Below are 23,683 nucleotides of genomic sequence, written 5' to 3' on the forward strand. Positions count from 1 at the left end.
CGCCAGTGACTGTCCACTGTCTCTACATGCTCATCCGGGAGGAGGGAATGCTGCAAGTCACTGACTGGATGCAATCTGCTGGGTTTCCTTAGATAGAAAAACTTTTTATCCAATTTGAATAAAAAGCTAACTCTGACTGCACTGTTCAATTGTTAGGATTAATTGGAATGTATGTACCCGACTGTTATGAAGTGCCTTGAGACGTGTTGTGAATTGGCGCTATATAAATAAACTGAATTTAATTTGTTTTATGCAAATGCCAAGGACTGAATTTGCACAGGGTGCCTCTAAATGTGTAGTTGCGTATACAGAGGGTTGAGTTTTAGATCATTTTGCGAGAAGATACTTTATTTTTGTGGCCCGGACAGACCCAGTGAGGCAAAGACTACATCCGGCTTCGTCTTTAATGAGAATGATGGATTACAGGCTGTTTGCGCAAGAGTGCAGAGCTGTGGTCACAGTGGGACACGCCCTCTGTCATTGGTGCAGTGTCTAGGCTTACAACACAACAGGAGCCAGCACAGCTTGTAAACTGTGTTGCTTGACATAATTCGTATTGACGTATTTACAACGAAAAAGAAAAACATGTCTGTCAAAGATTTTATTGGAGGTTCATCTCCCTTGAACTTTTAATTCTTTTTGGAAAATCTGTTTTTTTTTGAGTGTTTAAAGAGTTTGGAGTTTATCATAAACTGTCACAATATTCAAGCCTGAATGCAATACTGGCAACAAAAAATGGTTTGTGGTATAAATTGGCTATCTGAACATTATAGCTTTGCTAGTTTTACAACATAACGTCACCAAACTGTCCTGCAATGAATGCAAATTGAAAATGTACATAAAAACGCATTTTCCAACGATTTACCAAATTTATTTTGCAAATATTTTAACGATCCATATGTTCACTTGCAAAAAACGTAATCAAACTGATCCAGCTCCAATTGCTATGCAATGACACAATGTTACTGTCAATAATGCATTTTGTTTTGTGTTGTGACCATCAGGAATCTGGGGTTTTGTGTGGTTGGTTTTGTGTTTTGGAGTCTTAGGTGTCCAGTGAAGGGTGCAGTTGAACTAGAAGTACCAGAGGGTGGATCCAAACAGGTGTGGTGCTGCATAATTTCCTGAATTTTACTGATGTTCAAGTAATATCAAGTCTTAGAAAGACTATTTTGGCAAATATGACTTAGGCAATTATGCATCAGGCTAACAATGTTATGTTAAATGACGCCCAGTCTCCATGGATAAAGAAGCACTGATAAAATGGATGAGTGCAAGTCCAAGAACAATGAGAACTATGTCAAGAACCACCTTCTGCAGCCTCAGTTAAAAGAATAAGGACGTTAAAGACACACCAAACTGGTAACTCAAAGGTTACTGCTCATCTTTTATTCCGGCACAACAAGGGACCTCTTGCATTACACAAAAGTCATGTCATCAGTGTTATTTTTTGGTCTTGTGTACAACAACATACCCACCACCAAGAACATCAATATCACCCTCCTTAGCTTTATGGTTTCACTGCAGCAAGACAGAATGCTTGGAACAGGATCAAGCAGAATGCTGCTAGTAATGCACCCGATGAGAAAACTATTCACTCAACACAATAGTGTGCAAGTTTTCCAAATGCCATTAAAAAAAAAACTAAAACAAAAACAAAGGCACAGACTCAGAACATTGCAAAAGAGTCCTTAACGAGATGTCAAATGTTGGTGCTCATTTTGACTAATACTGTTTCAACTTCACCCATCTGTACAACACAATGTCTGTACTATATATATATATATATATATATATATACACACATATAACTGACCTCCATAACAGAATTGGACAGAACGATTTACTCAAGATACCGTTTTTTGGGCTTTATATTGAGAAAAAGCAATGGCATTCTGCCTGACCAGTCTTGAAATGTCAGTTGTAAACACCAACCACGCTCTGGAAAGGTTGTCATTTAGCCTTCACCAGTTCAGTCCTGATAAAGCAAGAAGCCTGAAAACGTGCTGTACTTCCATGTGCTGCCGTAAATGGCCCCACGGTGCAGCCTGAGCCAGACTTGGTCGCCTTGGAAGAGAGGCAGAATGGCATGGTTACTAGCAGTCTCATGATCGGGGGCTCCATCATTGGCATATGCAGAGACCATCACCTCTTCATTGCGCATGAGGTTAATATAGAGGGGAACGTTGATGGCAAGCTTTAGGATATGAAAGATGAAAACATAAGTTCCGTTCATAGGACAGGTGAACCGGCCAATATGGGTGTCGTACATCTCCCCCAGGTTGCTATGCAGCTGGTCAAACACAATAGGCTGGTCAAGGTTGCCTGGTGCAAAGTTGGCTGTGCGCGAGGCAGTGAAGGCCACACGCAATGGCTGGGAGAGTGGGTAAAGTGGCATGGGGAGTAAGGCTGTAGGTGGATGGCTATGCGGGGTCAGTGGGACCTCCGCTGTTGATACAGATAAGGAATCTTCGTGACCTGAGTCCACAACAGTAAAGGCTCCTTCCCGGTCTGGGCTGCTCACCTGGGAAGAGTCACTCCAGGCTGCTGCTCAAAAAGAACAAAAGGAAAAGATTGTTTTAAAATCAGTAAGGACTGCAGTATGTTGACAGAAACATTTGCCAATTTCCTAAAAATTTCCTCAAAAGCAATTTGTCATCTGTACGTTAGAAGCTTTGTGAAGCAACTTGGTTTGTGTCCTAATCAGCTTCCAAAGCAGCATAAACTACTTAAACACGGATATATAAGATGTTCCCAAATCTATCAAGTGCCTGTGACGGGTGTGGGCATCCAAATGCTACCCTAGAGCAACTTTTTTTGGCACCGTCTTAAATGAACAGTTTTCTGGTTGGATATATTCTCTCTATATATCATACAGTATAAAGACAGCAAATGTCTTTACACTGTCTCATTGCCATTTTTTGGTCATCGGACTTTTTGTGCGTCTCCTGTGCCTGTTTGACATGCAGTCTCATTTGGTATGGCTAAGGACAACCGTGTCATTCTCAGCAAGTGGAAATTGGCTCTTATAGGTGCTCACTAAATGACAATAATGATGTGTCCAGATTTTTTGAGATTTGGGGCCATTTCTGAAACATACGAGCAGTTTGGTTCCTGCAAGTCACGCATGTTGACTGCGCCTCTCCTGCTCAGTCGTTCTGGCCTCTCCCCATTTATGACAACTGCTGGGGCTTGCCTGACCTGTCAGTACATTGAATATAGAAGTTGGTACAGCACATCTCATATTTCATTACAATAACTGCTCTGTTATCAAGGTGTGAAATTATGTCAAAAGTGTGAAATCTCTTAAATTTCAGTTCATTATTTTTGCGTCCACATCACTTTTAGGTAGTCATTTTGGGTTTTGCAACTTGGCAACCAAACGTTATTGAATGGAAGCACCACCCAGTCCAGCAAAACAAGTGATGGTGCCAGCACGCATTCTATGGTGTTCCTTTCAAGGAAGTTACTGCATACATCTTTTGTTCAAGGTTGCATCGTTGGTATGTACTAGAAGTACGAGTTTGTAACCGTTTTTGTTACAGATGCTTCACGCTAATGTGTCATTTGACTGTAAAACAGGTTCTGTTATACCAATTGCCGCAATTTGCAAGGTCGTCCAAGATGCTGTCTGTGGAGATACATATACAGCAGCAATTGAGTCTATGAGTACATATTAGGCACATGTAATTTTTTTTACTCTGCATTGGTGAAGTAATCTAGTTTTACACCCAAATAGTTTCAAATAATTACTATCACAAAATACTGGTTATGTTTAGTTTTTGTTTATAAATAACTGTTATAAACATGTTTAAATAAAAGTTAATTTAGCATTTCATTTGTAAATCAAGGTCCTAGAGTCTGGATGAAGAGTGGAGGGGATCAGAATTAAAGCTGATTGAGGTCCGGTGTGAAGTTTCGAATGTCAGTGATGATTCTTGGAGCTGCTGTTGTTCCAGTGTTTTATTAAGTTCAAAGTCAGAAAAGCCATCTACCAGGATTTAATTTGTAACTGCCCATGCCAATGTCTGATTGGCCAGCAAACTGAAGCTTGTTTAAGTACTAAGTGCAGTTTTTTTTTGTTTTCTTTTAAGAAACTAAACATTTTTCAGTGATAATTCCAATTCATGGACATACACCTGTATAGAATAAAATGAATCCTATTCAAGGTGTGCATCTGAGAGAAAAGGAGAACGACACCCAAGACTTTACAGAAAGTACACATTGGGGCTTTCTTGGCACCATGTTACAGCCTGCAGCAGAGTTATAAACAGTTTTGAAGTCTAATGGGTCTGCTTTTGCTTGTTGCCTTTATTTTCTAAGAAACAGAAGAACCAGAAGCAGCTTTCATTGTACATTTCATTGCCCACCACACCATCTTTTATGCATTTTATACATTTGTCAAGTATTTTGCACTAACCCACCCAAAGCAGTTTTCAGTCTCAGCTAATGAAACATGGTGGAGCTACAGCAGACAGAGGAAGATCATACTGGTGAGAAGTGTATGTGTAGATTTACAGTAATGCATAAACAGATTGCTTATGTTGCCCAGAGTGTGTACATGCTTAAGTTGTTACGCTCACTGTGTGGACTTTAACATTCTTACCACTAGAGCCATGTCTCCCTCCCCGTCTGTACATGTGTTGGTATCCCGAGTCCTGAAAAGAGAACAAAGGCTTTAGGAATAAAAATCAAAAACACTCCTATAGAGAATGATTGATAAGCATTACATCAAAAGTGACTGCCGAACCATACACTGTTTAGAAAAATGTTGATGTCGGTAAACAAGGTAGTGTGACCATTACATTTAGAAAAGCAACAGAGTTGAGCTGCAATCATTAAAATTAAGTTTGGATACCAACTTACCCTAGCCGCATAAAGAACACGAACAGACTCCCTGAGATGAGCCGTGGGGATGTAGGATCCTCCTGAAGAGAGGAAATCACATTCAGGGCAACCTCAAGAAAAGCTGTTTGAAGTAAAGTCTAACTTTTTTCCTCAGTGTATTTGTTCCGATGAAGGGTCGAGATAATATCACTTCTTTTTAAACATGCAGAGTGTGGAAAAGAAAGATGAAGTGAGCTGAGGATCGATACCTCTGTGCCAACCAGAGGACCAATAGGGCCAAGCCAGTGCCTTGCCGCCATGTGCCATACCTCTGACAGATCCTCTGGTGTAGGACTGACTGGACCGATTCAAACCTCTGTCTGACAGGCTAGGGGACAGGAAGATCTCTCCACTATTAATGGAGGAGTAGTCCAATGGGTACACTATATGAAAAGACAAATCCCATGCAATAACAAAGAGATGAGGAATTTTCTTTTTTTATGAGCTGCATGACTGTCAACACATACCCATCTGAGGCTCATCATCTGGGGGGGCAAATTCAGGGGGTGTTTGGGTACTGGCAGTGCTGTACTTGGGCCCAGAACAAACTGCAGTGCGGGATTTGTAATGCAGTTCTCCATTTTGAGGTAAAGATGTGTCCACCTTAAAGACCTGCAGAAAATATCAAGAGAACACTTTCAATTAAGACTACCAAATAACATGACCCACTATGGAATAAGCTGTAGAAAATGACTGACTGACTACCAAATAACATCTACAGAACCTCACAACTGGACACAAGGTAAAAGAAGTAAAGAAGGAAAACAAGGTGTGAAGGCCACTGATAATCTGCCTGTCTTTCAACTTTTAGGGCTTGGAAGAAGATGATTTGGTGGAGAATAATTTCTGGAATGGCAGATCATTTAGAAGCTAGGCTAAATAAAAACAAAAACAGCTTTGGCAGAAGGTCAGAAAAGAGAAAGAGCGATGAACTGAACAGAGGCAAATATAGTTCAACCTGTCCAGTGGTCCTACTGTACTGTGGATGTTGTGAACTTAAATTTATGGATGAGTCGCATCTCAAAGTGTGCTAGAAAATATATCCAAACCCTACATTGGCCTTATTAGTGGCTTAAGGAAAATCTGCTGAACAAAATTGAGAGCCACAGTGTAATGAAAGTCCTACTTACTTGAGCCCACCCTAAGACATCTGAGACATTGAATAAAGGCTCAGCAGCAGTTGACGGAAGCCTTAAAGCAAAGTTTACTGGATTAATCTGAAAACTTACAGAGTGAATGTTTTGAAAATGGGACGTAGTGAGAGCTCGCCTCATTGGAGGAGTAGAGAAAGAGTCCGCCTTGGGTGGAGTGGAGGTATTAGAACTCAGCCCATTACAGGGGGATTGCTTTCCTGAATTAGTTCCTGGCATCTGAAGAAGAGTCAATGAGCTGGTGTTCATTTACTTAAAAACAAAACGTTTTAGTGTAATTTGCTTTCAACTTGATCAAGAAACCCAGTTTACACATCGACAGTTCTCTTCTTGGTCAGTTGTGGGAGCCTCCCTGTGGTATGGTGGTGGGGAAAAATACTTCTTTCTGCTAGCCAGCTGGAGCAACCCCTACAGCAAGACAACATAAGTCAAGTAAAGAAAGAAATTCTAAGATAATTTTATAATTTTATGTAAACAACAGCAGTGTTTGCTCTTTACTGGGGACTGGTTTGAGGAAGGTTCCAGGTCACTGGTAACACTGGCTTTGGGCTCCATCAGCCTGGGAGGTAATGGGGTAGACTGAATGTAGGAAATAACGAAATTCAAATTATTCTATGACTGAAGTACTACAGATTATCAACTGTATGTTCCCTGTTCGACAATAGCGTGAACAACATTAAACTAACACCAATAAATATGAAATCAAAATAGTCTTACATGCATAGTTCTGGCCAGAATATCAGAGGGGCTTCTTAAACATCCCTGGGCTGGTGTTGGGGCAGGAAAAAAAAAAAAAAAAAAAAAAACTATTAAAAATAAAAAAGGTGTATTCATCATGTCAGCACTAGCAATGAACCTTGGCCTATTCATGTCCAAAGAGACTGTTCTCCTGCCCACTTCAGATGGACCCTTTAAGAAAAATTACATTCAGCATTTTTCCTCACAGACCAGTCTGTCCTAATAGTGCCAGTCATTTTCTATACCGCTTCTTCCATAGTGCTTTGTGGGGAGACTGGTGCCCATCTCCAGCAGTCTATGGGCAGGAGACGGGGTACACCCTGGACAGGTGGCAAGAGACCAATTACCCTAACAGGCACGACTTTGGACTGGTCCAGAGACATGCCCAATAGTGATGCTTTCCATATTCAAAACTGTTGTAAAAGCCACCTGCAGCTACTATGGACTCTTATAAAAAGACAAACCACATGGTCCTGTATTCACAAAGAATCCTTGGACTAAATGTAGCTCCTAGTGACATCTGTAAATTCCAAGATATTTCTTAGAATGATAAGTTATTCACAATGCATCTTAGGCCTTGGGAGCTCCTGAAGTGAACAAATGTTAAGAGTAGTAAGGTGGACTTAGTGTGCTTGAGAGTGTCTTAAGCCCAGAAGATTGAGAGAAAAAAAGGAGCGATATTCTCAGAACAATGAATTATAAAACGCTACCAGCTCGATCGCACAGGGAACCACCCCTGTTCATTTTCGTGACTTGAACAGTCAAGAGTAAATGAACACCAACTTCTATAAAAACCAATCATACAATTATTAATATAGAAATAATATAAATGTTATTATCCCCTGGGGGAAATTACATAGTTTCAGCAGTAGGACAGGAAGGAATGATAACTAAACAAATAAAAAAAACCACAATAAATAATCATGAATAAAAATATTATACATACATACACAGACTAGATAAGATTCAGAGCAACAATCTAAGCAATATATACATAAAAAGATGTAAGTGAGGTGAAGTATTTGTTGTATTGTACAAGATGATGTCAGCATCCATAGCCTAAATGGTCAACTACAACACCCATGTTTCTGCGGAGAAGCTTGTTTGTATACTGCAATCTCCTCTCTAGCTTCTGAATGCAGCGGGTACAGTGCTTCTCCTAGTCCAAGCTGGTGCATGAAAGCAGAGGGAACGATTCATTGATCTGCTTGACAACGCGCTTCCATGTCACGGAGAATCTGTTTTGACCCATTCATTGATGCACTCTAACAGGAACTAGCAAATATTAAAATAAATTTTAGACTGTATTCAACTTTTCTTAGGTTCTTTTCACCCCCCCATCACTTAAGCTAAGACTCCTTGGCAGGAATTGTTTTATGTGAACCTCTGACCAAATGTAGCATATTAAATTGCTCTGTCCAGTCCAAAACAATATGGCATTTTAATCATTATTCACCATCAGAAAAGCTCAATTAATTTAGATAAATCAGTTTAAAATGAGGGAAAAAAAACCAAAAACTGCCTACTCATGTGTTCTATGTTACCTAGAGGAGACAGCGATCCAGAAGAACGCCTATTTAGTATGGGTGTACTATTGGTCACCAAGGTCTCACCATCTAGGAGGGAATCCTGTAAAATAACAGTAGGTTTATTTAAAAAGAGCAAACTGAATCCTTAAACATTTGAGGAATTTTATTACAGAGATCAACGGTAGAGTTGTGAGGATCATTTTAGTGATTAGGGAATTCTTTTTAAAGGATTGAAAAACCAACCAATTCACATTCCCTCCAATCCATAAAAACAAAAAACTTAAAGCAAAAACCAAGACAGTTTTTACTGATGAGGCAAAACATAACCAGCGTGGGTACACTTATTAAATGCAACAAAGCAGCCCCATACACACTGATGCACCTTGTATTTTGACACCTTTCAATTACAAACCAGCATCAGCTTCTTCAATCTGAGCTGCAGAATTTTCCCTCAGAGTAATTTTGGTTGTTGCAATTAAAGAATGTGCACTGGCTACCAGAATATCCTCCTACCGAGAATATGATGATCTTTACAGTTGTTGCCTTGCTTTTTTATTGCAGGCATTAAAATAAATTCTTTAACACTAAAATTAAAGCACTCAGGTCTTTTATGCTTGTACACCAATTACTACACTGTGTGTATGATGCATTCACTAAAGCAGTGTTTTTCAACCTTGCTCTTTGAGGCACACTGGTCTGCATGTTTTAGATGTTTTCCTGCTTCAGCAAACCTGATCCAGTAGGGCGATTATTTATCCCCACTAAATTTTAAAGACAGATAAAAACCACCTGCATGAAACTGAAGGAGCCATGGATCTTAGTCATGAGGTTCTCAAGGTGTTGCTTCCGGAGTATGGGTTCTTTGGGTAAGGCAGAACTGAAAGCTTCCACAAGTATATTCATTTGGTTGGGCTGTAGGGAACCAATAAGACAATTTCTCAGCAGTAAAGCATGGACAAACATTTTTTTCAGTAAACTACTTGGTACACACTCACCGACTTGGCATTTTGCTCCGCTTTGATTTTCTTCTCTTTTCTCTAGGGAGAATAAAATTCATCATCCGAGTCACATAATTAGCTAACAATCTTATAACTGCACTTTAGATCTTAATGCTTATGCCAAGCTTTAAAACTACAATTAATTATGACCAATAAGGTTTAATGGAATTTCTATCTAAAATGACAGCCTCTGGAATTCAAGATGGAAAGTATTTGTGGAATTCCAAGCTTAGATATGTCACCTGTTTGCTTTCAGTAGTCCGTTTTTTAGAGGGGATTTGGAACACTTTAGGTATAAAAACGGCAGCCCCTTTCCATGGTTTGGTAAATGCAGTTTGTGGTGACAAGGGCCCATCAGGGAATTCTGCATCCCAGCTATCTGGAGGCTCCTGCTCTCTTACAGACTGAAAATCCTCCTTATAGTTCTGAGTGTTTGACATCTCCACATTAGTCAGGTAGAGCCCATTGAAAAACTGAGTTAACACCATGAGAAATTTATGTTTTTATGCATATTTACAGCTGTGTAAAACTAGTTGGGTGAAAAAAAAACATTTTTACCTTCATTGAATGTTCTTTTGGCATTGACTTTACAGCTGAAAGCAGGGCACAAAACAAAAATCATGATTGCAATTTGCTATTGTACTATGTAGTAATTTCAGAAGCTAACTCAAAACACATCTGTAGATTCTCAGTCAACCTGGACATGACAATCAAATAGAAGACAACCAGACAAGACATTTTGTCTTTCATCCAAGAGGCTTCGGTGGGAAGTAACAGTAATAGTTGCAGGCAGATCAATCATGTGAAAGTGCAACGGAGTAAAACACAATGGCATTAGTTCATTTTGCTGCTTAGCAATTCCCACTGGTGTCTGAACTACAGCACATTAAATTAGGTTAGGTTCGCAATTTGACTTCGGAGGCAAATAGAATTGATTGTGCATAATCACACGTTCCAGATTCAGTCATCCACTTCAGTTTTCTCCTATGCACTTTTGAGATGGTTCTGATGAAGCAGTCTAATGTACTTGAACAGTTCATCTTTTTGGTCATTGGCTTAGCAGCTCTACATAAGAAATTCACATGAAGGTTGCAAGTGTTTTCCTCACACATCCCTCTGCAACATTTCAGGCATGCCATATAGAGAAGCTGGTTGTCTACATGTGCCAGGTCAGCATTGCTCTACAGAAACAATATTTGGAGAAGGTATCCCAGTTACTTGTTTGATGCCAGATGCAACCCTGATTTTAATCAAGTCAAAGTAGTCAGGTTGCAAAAAAAAAAAAAAAAAAAAAAAATATGCAGCACAAAACTAAGATCTCAACTGTTCCTGAAACTCAGAAAAAAATATTTCCTAGCAAAGCTCTAATTTTGGAAGGTAGCACACCATTAAAAATAAAAACTCAAATTATTCAAATTGCATGCTTCAGCAGGCACGGTTTGTTTATTGGTCTATCCAGTATGTTAGTCTTAGTCTGCATGCTGACCCGTCTCACTCCACACCACTCCAATGGTGAAGTAAGACAGGTCAGCATGCAGGCTAAGACTAACGTACTGGATAGACCAATAAACAAACCATGCTTGCTGAAGCATGCAATTTGAATAATTTGAGAACGTTCATAATAGTTTACATAGTTTTGTATTGTGTAGTAAGACGTACATATACAGGTCCTTCTCAAAATATTAGCATATTGTGATAAAGTTCATTATTTTCCATAATGTAATGATGAAAATTTAACATTCATATATTTTAGATTTATTGCACACTAACTGAAATATTTCAGGTCTTTTATTGTCTTAATACAGATGATTGTGGCATACAGCTCAGGAAAACCCAAAATTCCTATCTCACAAAATTAGCATATCATTAAAAGGGTCTCTAAACGAGCTATGAACCTAATCATCTGAATCAACGAGTTAACTCTAAACACCTGCAAAAGATTCCTGAGGCCTTTAAAACTCCCAGCCTGGTTCATCACTCAAAACCCCAATCATGGGTAAGACTGCCGACCTGACTGCTGTCCAGAAGGCCACTATTGACACCCTCAAGCAAGAGGGTAAGACACAGAAAGAAATTTCTGAACGAATAGGCTGTTCCCAGAGTGCTGTATCAAGGCACCTCAGTGGGAAGTCTGTGGGAAGGAAAAAGTGTGGCAGAAAACGCTGCACAACGAGAAGAGGTGACCGGACCCTGAGGAAGATTGTGGAGAAGGGCCGATTCCAGACCTTGGGGGACCTGCGGAAGCAGTGGACTGAGTCTGGAGTAGAAACATCCAGAGCCACCGTGCACAGGCGTGTGCAGGAAATGGGCTACAGGTGCCGCATTCCCCAGGTCAAGCTACTTTTGAACCAGAAACAGCGGCAGAAGCGCCTGACCTGGGCTACAGAGAAGCAGCACTGGACTGTTGCTCAGTGGTCCAAAGTACTTTTTTCGGATGAAAGCAAATTCTGCATGTCATTCGGAAATCAAGGTGCCAGAGTCTGGAGGAAGACTGGGGAGAAGGAAATGCCAAAATGCCAGAAGTCCAGTGTCAAGTACCCACAGTCAGTGATGGTCTGGTGTGCCGTGTCAGCTGCTGGTGTTGGTCCACTGTGTTTTATCAAGGGCAGGGTCAATGCAGCTAGCCATCAGGAGATTTTGGAGCACTTCATGCTTCCATCTGCTGAAAAGCTTTATGGAGATGAAGATTTCATTTTTCAGCACGACCTGACACTTGCTCACAGTGCCAAAACCACTGGTAAATGGTTTACTGACCATGGTATCACTGTGCTCAATTGGCCTGCCAACTCTCCTGACCTGAACCCCATAGAGAATCTGTGGGATATTGTGAAGAGAACGTTGAGAGACTCAAGACCCAACACTCTGAATGAGCTAAAGGCCGCTATCGAAGCATCCTGGGCCGCCATAAGACCTCAGCAGTGCCACAGGCTGATTGCCTCCATGCCACGCCGCATTGAAGCAATCATTTCTGCCAAAGGATTCCCGACCAAGTATTGAGTGCATAACTGTACATGATTATTTGAAGGTTGACGTTTTTTGTATTAAAAACACTTTTCTTTTATTGGTCGGATGAAATATGCTAATTTTGTGAGATAGGAATTTTGGGTTTTCATGAGCTGTATGCCAAAATCATCCGTATTAAGACAATAAAAGACCTGAAATATTTCAGTTAGTGTGCAATGAATCTAAAATATATGAATGTTAAATTTTCATCATGACATTATGGAAAATAATGAACTTTATCACAATATGCTAATATTTTGAGAAGGACCTGTACAGTGAGAAAAATGGGTATTTGAACACCTGTGAAAATCAATGTTAATATTTGGTACAGTAGCCTTTGTCTGCAATTACAGAGGTCAAACGTTTCGTGTAGTTTTTCACCAGGTTTGCCCAAACTGCGGCAGGGATTGCAGCAAATCTTCTCCAGATCAGCCAGGTTTCTGGGCTGTCGCTGAAAAAACAGTTTGAGCTCCCTCCAAAGATTTTCCAAAGGGTTTAGGTCTGGAGACTGGCTAGGCCACTCCAGACCCTTGATATGTTTTTAACAGAGCCACTCCTTTGTTATCCTGGCTGTGTGCTTTGGGTCATTGTCATGTTGGAAGACCCAGCCACAACCCATCTTCAATGCTCTAACTGAGGGAAAGAGGTTGTTCCCCAAAATCTCACAATACATGGCCAGGCCATCCTCTCCTTAATACAGTGCAGTTGTCCTGTCCCATGTGCAGAAAAACACCCCCAAAGCATGATGCTTCCACCTCAATGCTTCACAGTAGGGATGGCATTCATCATTCTTCATCCTCCAAACACGGCGAGTGGGATTAAGACAAAAAAGTTCTATTTTGGCCACAGAACTTTCTCCCATGACTCCTCTGGGTCATCCAAATGGTCATGGGCAAACTTAAGACGGGCCTGGAAGGGTGGTGATTTAAGCAGGGGAACCTTCCGTGCCATGCATGAGTTTAAACTATGACATCTTGGTGTATTACCCACAGTAACGTTGGAAACAATGGTGCCAGCTCTCTTCAGGTCATTGACCAGCTCCTCCCGTGTAGTTCTGGGCTGATTCCTCACCTTTCTTAGGATCACTGATATTCCACAAGGTGAGATCTTGCATGGAGCCCCAGTTCAAGGGAGACTGACAGTCATGTTTAGCTTCTTTTTTTAATAATTGCTCCAACAGTTGATCTTTTTTCACCAAACTGCTTGGCAATTGTTCCTTAGCCCTTTCCAGCCTTGTGCAAGTCTACAATTGTATCTCTGGTGTCTTTGGACAGCTCTTTGGTCTTAGCCATGTTTGTAGTTAGAGTCTTACCGATTGTGTGGGGTGGACAGGTGTCTTTATGCAGCTAACGACCTTAAACAGGTGCTTCTAATTTAGAATTAGTGGAGTGGAGGTGGACTTTTTAAGAGGTGGACTAACAGGTCTTTGAGGACCAAAATATATATTGATTGGCAGGTGTTCAAATACTTATTTGCAGCAGTAACACACAAATAAATTATATTAAAAAAATAAAAATCATACATTGTGATTTTCAGATTTTTTTTTGTGATTAGATTTTATGTCTCACAGTGGGCATGCACCTAAGATGAAAATTGCAGACACCTCCATGATTTCTAAGTGGGAGAACTTGCAAAGTCGCAGGGTGTTTAAATACTTATTTTCCTCACTGTATTGGGACGAGTGATATTCTGTGGAATGTTATATGGCTCATGTTGATATATTTGATTATTGTTCTGCATTTAGCATAAGCAATTAGTGGCTGGGAATGTAAGAGCCAAATTTTTACTGTAAAATGTTAGTAATTATCCTTTGAAAATAATTTGTAATGCTCCTTTAAGTATACCTGGAATTACATCACTGTCCACTAGTCGGACTAGGTTAAACAGCCCATGGAGCTGCAGTTTTTAACCATACCATAAAGAATCTCGTAACTTTGTTTTTTCAGCACAGAAGTCACTGCCTTAAGATTTTTGTGTGTCAAGCTTAAAAGCCAAGCGGACTGCTTAATAGTGGTGGTAAAGTGCACGAAGAACAGGTCGGCAGAGTTATTTTTAACTGACCATAAATTAAAAACTCATATCTTTAAGATTTTGATTTTGTTGCTTTAAAAATATTTAGACAAAATGCAGAACTTAAAATCTGCAAGACGATTGCCACTTGGCTAAATAAAATAAACTTATACTACACATCCAGACTGGACTGAATTACTTAAACATAGGTACGCTATAATTAACACAAGACTAATTCGTTTAAGATTATAGCAACAGCCAAAATAAAACTGGTTCAATTGTTTCATTGGATGCAGGAAAAGTATTTGACAGGGTGCACTAGAATTCTACCCTAGATCAATTTCGACATAATTTCCTGTCATGAAACAGAATATGGATTGCTCAACCAATGCCTGTGTGAAAACAAATGATTGGATTTCTAAGAGCTGTGATCTTAAATGAAGGATCTGGACAGAAGGGTCCACTCTCCCCCTTAACATCTGCCTTTTGTTTTTTGGGGCTTCAAAAAAACATTTCAGAATTAAAAGCAGCCAATATAATCCATAAAACGAGTTGATATGCCAAGATGTTGCGGACTCTCAAAAATGGCATTAATCATTTTAGCTTTTACTATAAATTTGAACAAATGCCATTGAAAATAGCCCAAAAATATGAATCTGTATGGTTACTCAGTGAGTGTGCCTGGTGTCTGCCTGCCTTCTGGAATAGTGCCTATAAAAAAAGACTATACCAAAGTTTGATAGCATGGTAAACAAGAAAGTTGTCCAATTCCAATAAATTATTCCTATAAAACCTAAACATGCCTGCATACAGGCATATATGGCCCCGAGTTTATAAACATTTTAAGTCAACTTCCTGGTGCAGTATTGTTCATGTAACAAAGACCTTACCGCTCTGGCTGGCTAAGGTTAGTGACAAGTCTGGAGTCTTGCTGGATGAAGGTGGGAGACAACTGAAATATTTGTAGTTTGACAGTCTGATGAGCTCATCTTTCAGCAGCTTATCTGAAAAACAAAAACAACAGGGACCATTTACCAAGGTATACCGACATTTTCCTAAAGTCATGGTTTTAAAACGATTCAAGCTTTCGATGATACTGTTCCTATGGCTTATTTTTCTTCAAGATGCAGCAGTGCCCCTTTAAGACCTGTTGCTGTGCACTGTTCAGCTGGTAGAAACAGGGTTGATATGAATTTTTCACATGCATGAAGAGAAACTTGTTTATTGGGAATTTTAAAATGCAAAAAAAGCACAGTCAGGGTAAGGTAACTTTTTGAGTGCCACACATCATTCTCCATGTGGTAACAATGTTTTAAAACTATGGTTGGGAAGCCGTTTTATTATTTAAAATGTCCTGTCATGGCATTTCAGGCATTGTTGTGTATCCTAGCTAGATCATGTTCTCATGGTTTTACCAAGAATGTCATACCAACTCATACTTTTAGGAGAATGGTAAAACAATTTGTTCCGACAACTTTACAAGTCAAGAAATACATTGCTCAATTTAAACAATTTAATTCAATTAAAAAATACTTTATTAATCCCAAAGGGAAATTAAATGTTGTAGCTCATTATGAAGGTTTCTTCAAAGAGCTGTTGTAGATGCTGATGGCTGTGGGCAGGAAGGATCTCCTGTAGCACTCCGTCTTACAGCACATCTGAAGAAGCCTCTGACTGAAGACACTGTTATTGTAGGACAGTCATGAAGTGGATGCTCAGGGTTCTCCATAATGTTCTTCATTTTATGAAGAATCCTTCTTTGCACAATGATCTCCAGAGGTTCCAGAGGAGTCCCCAGAACAGAGCCAGCCTTCTTTATCAGCTTGTTGAACTTTTTTAAGTCCCTGGCTCTGATGCTGCTTCCCCAGCAGATGATGGCAGAAGAGATCACACTTTCCACAACAGACTTATAGAAGACATGCAGCATCTTGCTGCAAACACCAAAGGACCTAAGCTTCCTCAAGAAGTACAGTCTGTTCTGTCCCTTCTTGTAGATGGCTTCACAGTTGCATCTCTACTCCAGTCTGTTGTCCAGGTGAACACCGAAGTATTTATACTCCTCCACCACCTCCACTTCTTCTCTCATGATAGAAATAGTTTTTGACTTGTTCCTGTTTCTCTTAAAATCTGCAATCATCTCCTTTGTTTTATTCACGTTTAAGATGAGATGATTGTTTCCACACCACACCACAAAGCGGTCCACCACCTTCCTGTACTCAGCTTCTTGTCCATCTCTGATCCACCCCACAACTGCAGAATCATCTGAGTATTTCTGCAGATGACAGGAGTCTGCCTTTTACTGGAAGCCTGAGCTGTACAGAGTGAAAAGTAATGGTGAGAGTACAGTCCCCTGTGGTGCTCCTGTGCTGCTGACTACCTGGTTAGACCCACAACCATTCAGTCTCACAAACTGTGGTCTGTTTGTCAGGTAGTATTTGATCCAAGAGATTGTTGAGGCCTCCACCTGAGTCTTCTGGAGTTTCTGACAAAGCAAATCAGGTTGGATCGTGTTAAATGCACTGGAGAAATCAAAGAACATGATCCTTACAGTGCTGCTGGCTTTATCCAGATGACAGTGGGTTTGTTGAAGCAGGTGTAATGATGACAATTCTACAGCGATAAGCAAACTGAAGGGGTTCCTGATAGTTTACGATTTGCTTACTCAGGTGGGCCAACAGGAGTCTCTCTAGGACCTTCATGATGTGGGATATCAGGGCAACAGGTCTATAGTCATTGAGGACTGATGGGTGAATTTTCTTAGGTACTGGAACAAGACAGGAAGTCTTCCACAACACCGGAACCTTCTTCTGGACCAGGCGAAGGTTGAAGAGGTGCTGCAGAATCCCACAGAGCTGCTCTGCACAGCCATTCAGGACTCTAAGGCTGACATGATCTGGACCTGCAGCCTTATTCCGATTCAGGCTCTCCAGTTGCATCTTCACCTAACTTCTTGAGACACAGGTGGAAAGGGGTGGCAAAGGAAGCATCATCATCTTCTGATATGGTTGAAGGCAAACATGTAGAAGCAGAAGGTTCTAGGGCTGAGGTGGAAGATAAAACATTTGTGGTGTGACTTTACAGCTGTGGGTCAAAGGAGGGTGGGACGTTTGTTTGGCTCTGAGCAAGAGGAGGGATGCTGAGCTTGTTTCTGATCTGAATCTATTGAAGAATGTGTTCAGTTCATTGGCTCTGTCCAGACCTCCAATGGTCTGATCATCCTTCTGCTTGAAGCCTGTGATCTTCTTCATCCCTGACCACACATCTCTGATATTTTATTGCTGGAGATTGCTCTCCAGCTTCTTCTTGTACACCTCCTTGCTGTCCCTTATCTCGACTTTAAGCTGCTTCTGTATACTCAATTCACTGTCTCCCTCTCTGAAGGCTCTTTTTTTCTTGTCAAGCAGGTCCTTCAGGTCACTGGTGATCCAAGGTTTGTTATTGGGGAAGCAAATGGGAAGGTCTCATGAATTTAAACATTTAGCATGCTGTCTAAGGCCTGTATATTCTTAAATGTAGGTTGTTTGTTGCCAGTTTCTGCTGATCCAATCTTGGAGGTGAACCTGCTGAGATGTACAGTTCTAGAACGACATAGAACCGTTTTGTCCTTGAGAATTATTTTTTCTCTCCAGTCTTGGAAGGATTATAAGCCATTTCCGAACTATGAACAAGAAGCCATTTCTTTAAAAAAAACAACAACAAAAAAACACAATATGCTTTGCTGGCATTAGGCCACCACAAACCTGATAATTCCACACCAGCACCCTGACCAAACTTCTAATTTGGATAAAAAGTTTGACATTTGAGTAATTGTTTTTTAATGCAAAGCGAATGTACCCTAAAATAAATCTCAGCCCTTGATATTGAAAAGGTCTTTTCCTAGAGATGCCAATCAGACACTTGTTCAGCTCACATGTAGATCCAGCCACAGGTTTGTCCTTCCCGTCCAGAAGGTCCATGTAGACCAGGGCAGCTTGGTCCATCTGTTCCTCTAAGCTGCAATGCAAACAAAAGTGAAACTATGAGGAGATGTCAACTGTAGTGGTTTCAGACAGTTTACACTTGGCTGCAACACTGACCTACAAGGAAGCTACTCCATTCCCAAGATGGTTTCTGCCAATAGACAATGCTTTTCATTTTATATGAAAGTACTAAATTTGAAGATTTGGAGAAATAAAAACAGGTCCACAGCTACATCTAATATAAAGTCTATTGGTGAGTCATTGTTCAGGAAGCTGTATGGAGAAAGTAAATCAATATTCCATGTTTTGTCAACAGATGTATTCAATTTATCTAGAGAAAACCATATCATAGATTAAAGGTTTTAAAAACAAATCTACCATATCAGTTTCACACAGTGCAACAGTCAGTATTGAGGACACTCCTTTTGTTGTTACCAGTGATCCACGACAGAGTACTGTCAGAAGCTACGTATTACTAATTTCAGACATCTTTAGTGTACAGGACTCATCAGTACCGTTGCCCTTAAAGCCAACAAAAACACGTAGTAGCTACTTAAATAATATAACACCAGGTGATTACAAAGCTGACAAGTATGACTGCCGGGCTGGAGAAAGAGTTATTTTGGTCAATAATTCTAAATTAAAATTCCCACCATAATGTGAAAAATGGGACTTATGGATTGCTTTTTTTGCAGAGTCAACCACAGCCCAGCAAGCTCTTCCACAAATACAGCTGTAGAGTTATCTCATGAATTGTAGGAAGAACTTTGTAGAACTTACAAGGCTGTGGTTAACCACCCTCAAAGCAGTGAACATAGTGAGTGAAAAGCCCTGTGTAAAGTGGCCCTCACCTCAATCCATCCCTCTTGACCCCCAACAAGGCAGCAAGCTGGTTCAGGCTTTGCAGCTGGTGAGCTGGGATGTAGGGTGCATGATTGAGTCCTGCCATAAGGTCTTTCTGTATGTGCTCCTGCTGTAGGCCACCAAGAAGGTGTTGGAACTGAAGCACCAGGACCAGACGCCTTTTGTCAATCTCCATTTTTGCAATCTGTTCCTTTTTGACAACCTTTTTCTGGGCCTTCAGCAACTGCAGTGGCAGGATGTTTACAGATGAACTCTTAATGTCAATACCGATAATTATCCTTTTTTTGAAACAAGATTCAATGGTTACGTTTTCTGTTTACTTAAAAATCAAAAGGATGTAATGACACCTAGTTTAAAACACTTCATTGCAGATATAGAGATTACACACACACACATACAGATATACACACATACAAATCCAATTAAAAAAGTTAATCTCGTTCATCAACACTCATGAGTTACCTTCTGTTAATGGTAATGGCTTATAGCAAATGCAAACCCAAATGTAAGTTTCTAAGATTCTTACATAAGACCAATAAAACAGGATTTGTATTACAGAAATGTTATGGCAAATGCAAAGATGGTGAAAGACTAAAGACCTGAAAGTTGTCCAGCACAGTCATTGACACCCTTCACAAGGAGGAGAAACTATAAAAAAGGTTATTGCTAAAGAAGTTGGGTGTTCAGAGCACAGTCTCCAGGTAACCTGATGGAAAGGTGAATGGAAGGAATATAATTTTAAAAAAAAGATTTTATTTTCATAACATGACTTGGTACCAACCCACATTGCCTAAAGTACCAGTATCTGCTTTCATCATCATGGTAACACCACTTAACTGGCCTGATCTAAACCCAACAGAGAATGTAAGGCCTGTTCTCCAGAGGAAGATGAAATACACCAGAACCACCAATGCAGATAAGCTGAAGGCCACTAATAAGGGAACCTGGGCTTCCTTACCATCTCAACAGAACCACAGACTGATTGCCTCCATGACACGCTGTATGGATGTAGTAAGTAGGCCCACATTTAAATATTAAACTGCCTTTTTATTGGTCTTATGTAGATTTGCAAGACATATCAAACTGCAGTTGCCTTCAAAATATTTGTGTATTTAATATTGTAAAGTATTTGGTAGGATACCATGTGTCTAATGCCATGCATTTACACTCTCCACAAATAATGCATTTAGCTATCTGGATGGACCGACTGCTCTTGAGGTCAACATCTGATGTATGTTTTAGCTGCTAAAATCCTAAAACTCTGAGTTGTCAAAACATTGTTTAAAGAAAATGCATTAAGAAGAAAAAGTCAGTTTGACTGATTTAGTCATTGTGACGTCCAGTCAAAGTATCAATTACATACAGGTCCTTCTCAAAAAATTAGCATATTGTGATTAAGTTCATTATTTTCCATAATGTCATGATGAAAATGTAACATTCATATATTTTAGATTCATTGCACACTAACTGAAATATTTCAGGTGTTTTATTGTCTTAATATGGATGATTTTGGCATACAGCTCATGAAAACCCAAAACTCCTATCTCACAAAATTAGCATATCATTAAAAGGGTCTCTAAACGAGCTATGAACCTAATCATCTGAATCAACGAGTTAACTCTAAACACCTGCAAAAGATTCCTGAGGCCTTTAAAACTCCCAGCCTGGTTCATCACTCAAAACCCCAATCATGGGTAAGACTGCCGACCTGACTGCTGTCCAGAAGGCCACTATTGACACCCTCAAGCAAGAGGGTAAGACACAGAAAGAAATTTCTGAACGAATAGGCTGTTCCCAGAAACTGTATCAAGGCACCTCAGTGGGAAGGAAAAAGTGTGGCAGAAAACACTGCACAACGAGAAGAGGTGACCGGACCCTGAGGAAGATTGTGGAGAAGGGCCGATTCCAGACCTTGGGGGACCTGCGGAAGCAGTGGACTGAGTCTGGAGTAGAAACATCCAGAGCCACCGTGCACAGGCGTGTGCAGGAAATGGGCTACAGGTGCCGCATTCCCCAGGTCAAGCCACTTTTGAACCAGAAACAGCAGCAGAAGCGCCTGACCTGGGCTACAGAGAAGCAGCACTGGACTGTTGCTCAGTGGTCCAAAGTACTTTTTTCGGATGAAAGCAAATTCTGCATGTCATTCGGAAATCAAGGTGCCAGAGTCTGGAGGAAGACTGGGGAGAAGGAAATGCCAAAATGCCAGAAGTCCAGTGTCAAGTACCCACAGTCAGTGATGGTCTGGGGTGCCGTGTCAGCTGCTGGTGTTGGTCCACTGTGTTTTATCAAGGGCAGGGTCAATGCAGCTAGCTATCAGGAGATTTTGGAGCACTTCATGCTTCCATCTGCTGAAAAGCTTTATGGAGATGAAGATTTCATTTTTCAGCACGACCTGGCACCTGCTCACAGTGCCAAAACCATTGGTAAATGGTTTACTGACCATGGTATCACTGTGCTCAATTGGCCTGCCAACTCTCCTGACCTGAACCCCATAGAGAATCTGTGGGATATTGTGAAGAGAACGTTGAGAGACTCATGACCCAACACTCTGGATGAGCTAAAGGCCGCTATCGAAGCATCCTGGGCCGCCATAAGACCTCAGCAGTGCCACAGGCTGATTGCCTCCATGCCACGCCGCATTGAAGCAGTCATTTCTGCCAAAGGATTCCCGACCAAGTATTGAGTGCATAACTGTACATGATTATTTGAAGGTTGACGTTTTTGTATTAAAAACACTTTTATTTTATTGGTCGGATGAAATATGCTAATTTTGTGAGATAGGAATTTTGGGTTTTCATGAGCTGTATGCCAAAATCATTCGTATTAAGACAATAAAAGACCTGAAATATTTCAGTTGGTGTGCAATGAATCTAAAATATATGAATGTTAAATTTTCTTCATGACATTATGGAAAATAATGAACTTAATCACAATATGCTAATTTTTTGAGAAGGACCTGTACTTCCCCAATACAGTCAGATCGAGTCTGATGTAATTTTTTTTTATTTTCAGAGAAACATAATTGGGTTCTCAAATCACAATCTAAGCAGAAAAACAGTTAAAATATTTTCCTGAGTGTAATAAATCTATACATTTTACAAGTTTAACTTTTTTAGTTAAATTTCTTATATCCATTAACTTAATGATTTTGTAATTTATCAAGATGTACATGTCTCTGGGAACATCAGAGTGTTAAACTTCTCAAACTTTGTGAGATACAGAAGAAGTTCTCGACCACCCTGGCACTGAGCAACCATAAAGAACACTTGCATTCTGGGTTAAGCCATCCAGGGTTTTGTCCAGCTCCCGTGCAAACTCCAGGTTATGGAGTACCTCTTCATACTTCTCCACAGCCGCCTGACAAAACAAACTGAGCTGCACAATTCAAAATGAACACGTTCAATGTTTAAAGTCAATTTTAGAGCAGCTCAGTCTCACCATCTGATCTTTGTTCAACACCTCACCCTGGACCAGCCTCTTCTTGTAGTCCTTCAGTTTCAGCTGTGGGTAGATAAGATGCATGATAAGCCCTGCAAGAGCCCTGCTTCACAGCAGGGAACACGCTTTACCTTCTTTTTCTCCAAGTTGCGGACTTTGTGCTTCAGGCAGATGAGGCCATCTTCTATGTACGTTTCATAGCCGTGGTAAGCGGTTGACACGTCCAGGTTGACCTGCAGGCTGTTCAGCCCCCCCGGCCGGTTCTCCACCTTCGGGCTACCAGCACTCAGTTGCTCCCTCTGCTTTTCCTCCCCATCAGCAGATAGTTTGGGTTCCAGGGGGGCGTTTAGGTTATGAGACGGAGACAGCTGCACCATGATAACTGCTGGAAGAGAAGGAACAGGGTTAGAGAAAAAGGGATGAGGAGTTGCTGGTGACCAGCGGAGACAGTCTAAAACCGGACAGACTGAGCGCAGTCTGGGCTGCTGTCAGCGCCGTGACGGTGCTTTCAGAGACGCTACAGAACCGCTACCAGTAGGCGCACAGAACTAACACACACACGCACACAAAACAAACCGTCTTCTTTGTTTGACACAGCTTCAAATAATAAAAATATAGCAGTGGGTATTTTATCCGTCGGATTCTCCTGGCGGCTGGCTCAGAGTTATTGCGCCGTAAAAACAATAAATTAGTTAATTGGTAACGCGATAAACTCAGTTTGGGACGAATTAAGCTTTGGTCGTTACCAGGTATCACATAAGTAACTTTAAATAATCCACGCAGAAACATCATAGCGCGAGACAAACATTCTCTGCATAATTTAATCATAAGTGCTCCAAACATCACCGTTTCTCGAGGAAGCTAGGCTAAATAAGAAAAATAATTAACCAACAGCCGCACCTCGTACCTAGATCCGGACAATGTTAGACGCCGCTTCACCAACAGCACTCCTACCGTGATATTCGGGGGCACGGAGGTCAAGCCGTGTTAGTCCACACCTTTATATACTCTACCGGAGGCGGCAGCATCCATCCGGTGCACATCCGGTTCAAGCACAGCACCTGATTTCACTGGAAACGTCAACCTCTTGCTGCCTTAAAGGCAAC

At 40.7% G+C, this 23,683-nt stretch overlaps 1 protein-coding gene across 12 annotated transcripts; it reads right to left on the reverse strand.

The window, feature by feature from the left end:
* Positions 1-1,367: 1,367 nt before the first annotated feature.
* On the reverse strand, positions 1,368-23,612 carry caprin2 (caprin family member 2). Of its 12 annotated transcripts, none has more exons than XM_047390414.1 (22): positions 23,478-23,612; positions 22,709-22,959; positions 22,578-22,640; positions 22,410-22,496; positions 19,127-19,362; positions 18,227-18,309; positions 15,207-15,320; positions 9,862-9,896; positions 9,546-9,776; positions 9,301-9,342; positions 9,095-9,217; positions 8,321-8,405; positions 6,756-6,805; positions 6,537-6,617; positions 6,351-6,446; positions 6,018-6,257; positions 5,355-5,499; positions 5,157-5,270; positions 4,867-4,928; positions 4,607-4,658; positions 3,101-3,201; positions 2,409-2,547 (listed from the first exon to the last, which is right to left on the reverse strand). In XM_047390414.1, exons 2-21 carry the CDS (start codon positions 22,952-22,954, stop codon positions 3,122-3,124), a joined length of 2,265 nt encoding a protein of 754 aa, XP_047246370.1. In that variant the 5' UTR covers positions 22,955-22,959; positions 23,478-23,612; the 3' UTR covers positions 2,409-2,547; positions 3,101-3,121. The 12 variants fall into 12 exon arrangements, with proteins under 12 accessions (XP_047246362.1, XP_047246364.1, XP_047246363.1 ...); XM_047390413.1 differs by having other exon boundaries at positions 5,097-5,270; XM_047390406.1 differs by lacking the exon at positions 3,101-3,201 and having other exon boundaries at positions 1,368-2,547; positions 5,097-5,270; positions 22,709-22,962; positions 23,485-23,612.
* Between the last annotated feature and the right edge of the window lie 71 nt (positions 23,613-23,683).

This window comes from Girardinichthys multiradiatus, chromosome 17, assembly GCF_021462225.1.
Source record: "Girardinichthys multiradiatus isolate DD_20200921_A chromosome 17, DD_fGirMul_XY1, whole genome shotgun sequence".
Lineage (NCBI taxonomy): Eukaryota > Metazoa > Chordata > Actinopteri > Cyprinodontiformes > Goodeidae > Girardinichthys > Girardinichthys multiradiatus.

What these genes read in the sequence shown, in the direction of transcription:
- caprin2 (XM_047390406.1), bottom strand. Translation starts at nt 22,954, where the DNA reads ATGGTGCAGCTGTCTCCGTCTCATAACCTAAACGCCCCCCTGGAACCC. An exon ending in ACCTGTGGCTGGATCTACAT is followed by an intron (nt 15,321 to 18,226) that starts GTGAGCTGAACA and finishes TTTGTTTTTCAG; the next exon opens with ATAAGCTGCTGAAAGATGAG. An exon ending in CTTCCTCAAACCAGTCCCCA is followed by an intron (nt 6,447 to 6,536) that starts GTAAAGAGCAAA and finishes GTCTTGCTGTAG; the next exon opens with GGGTTGCTCCAGCTGGCTAG.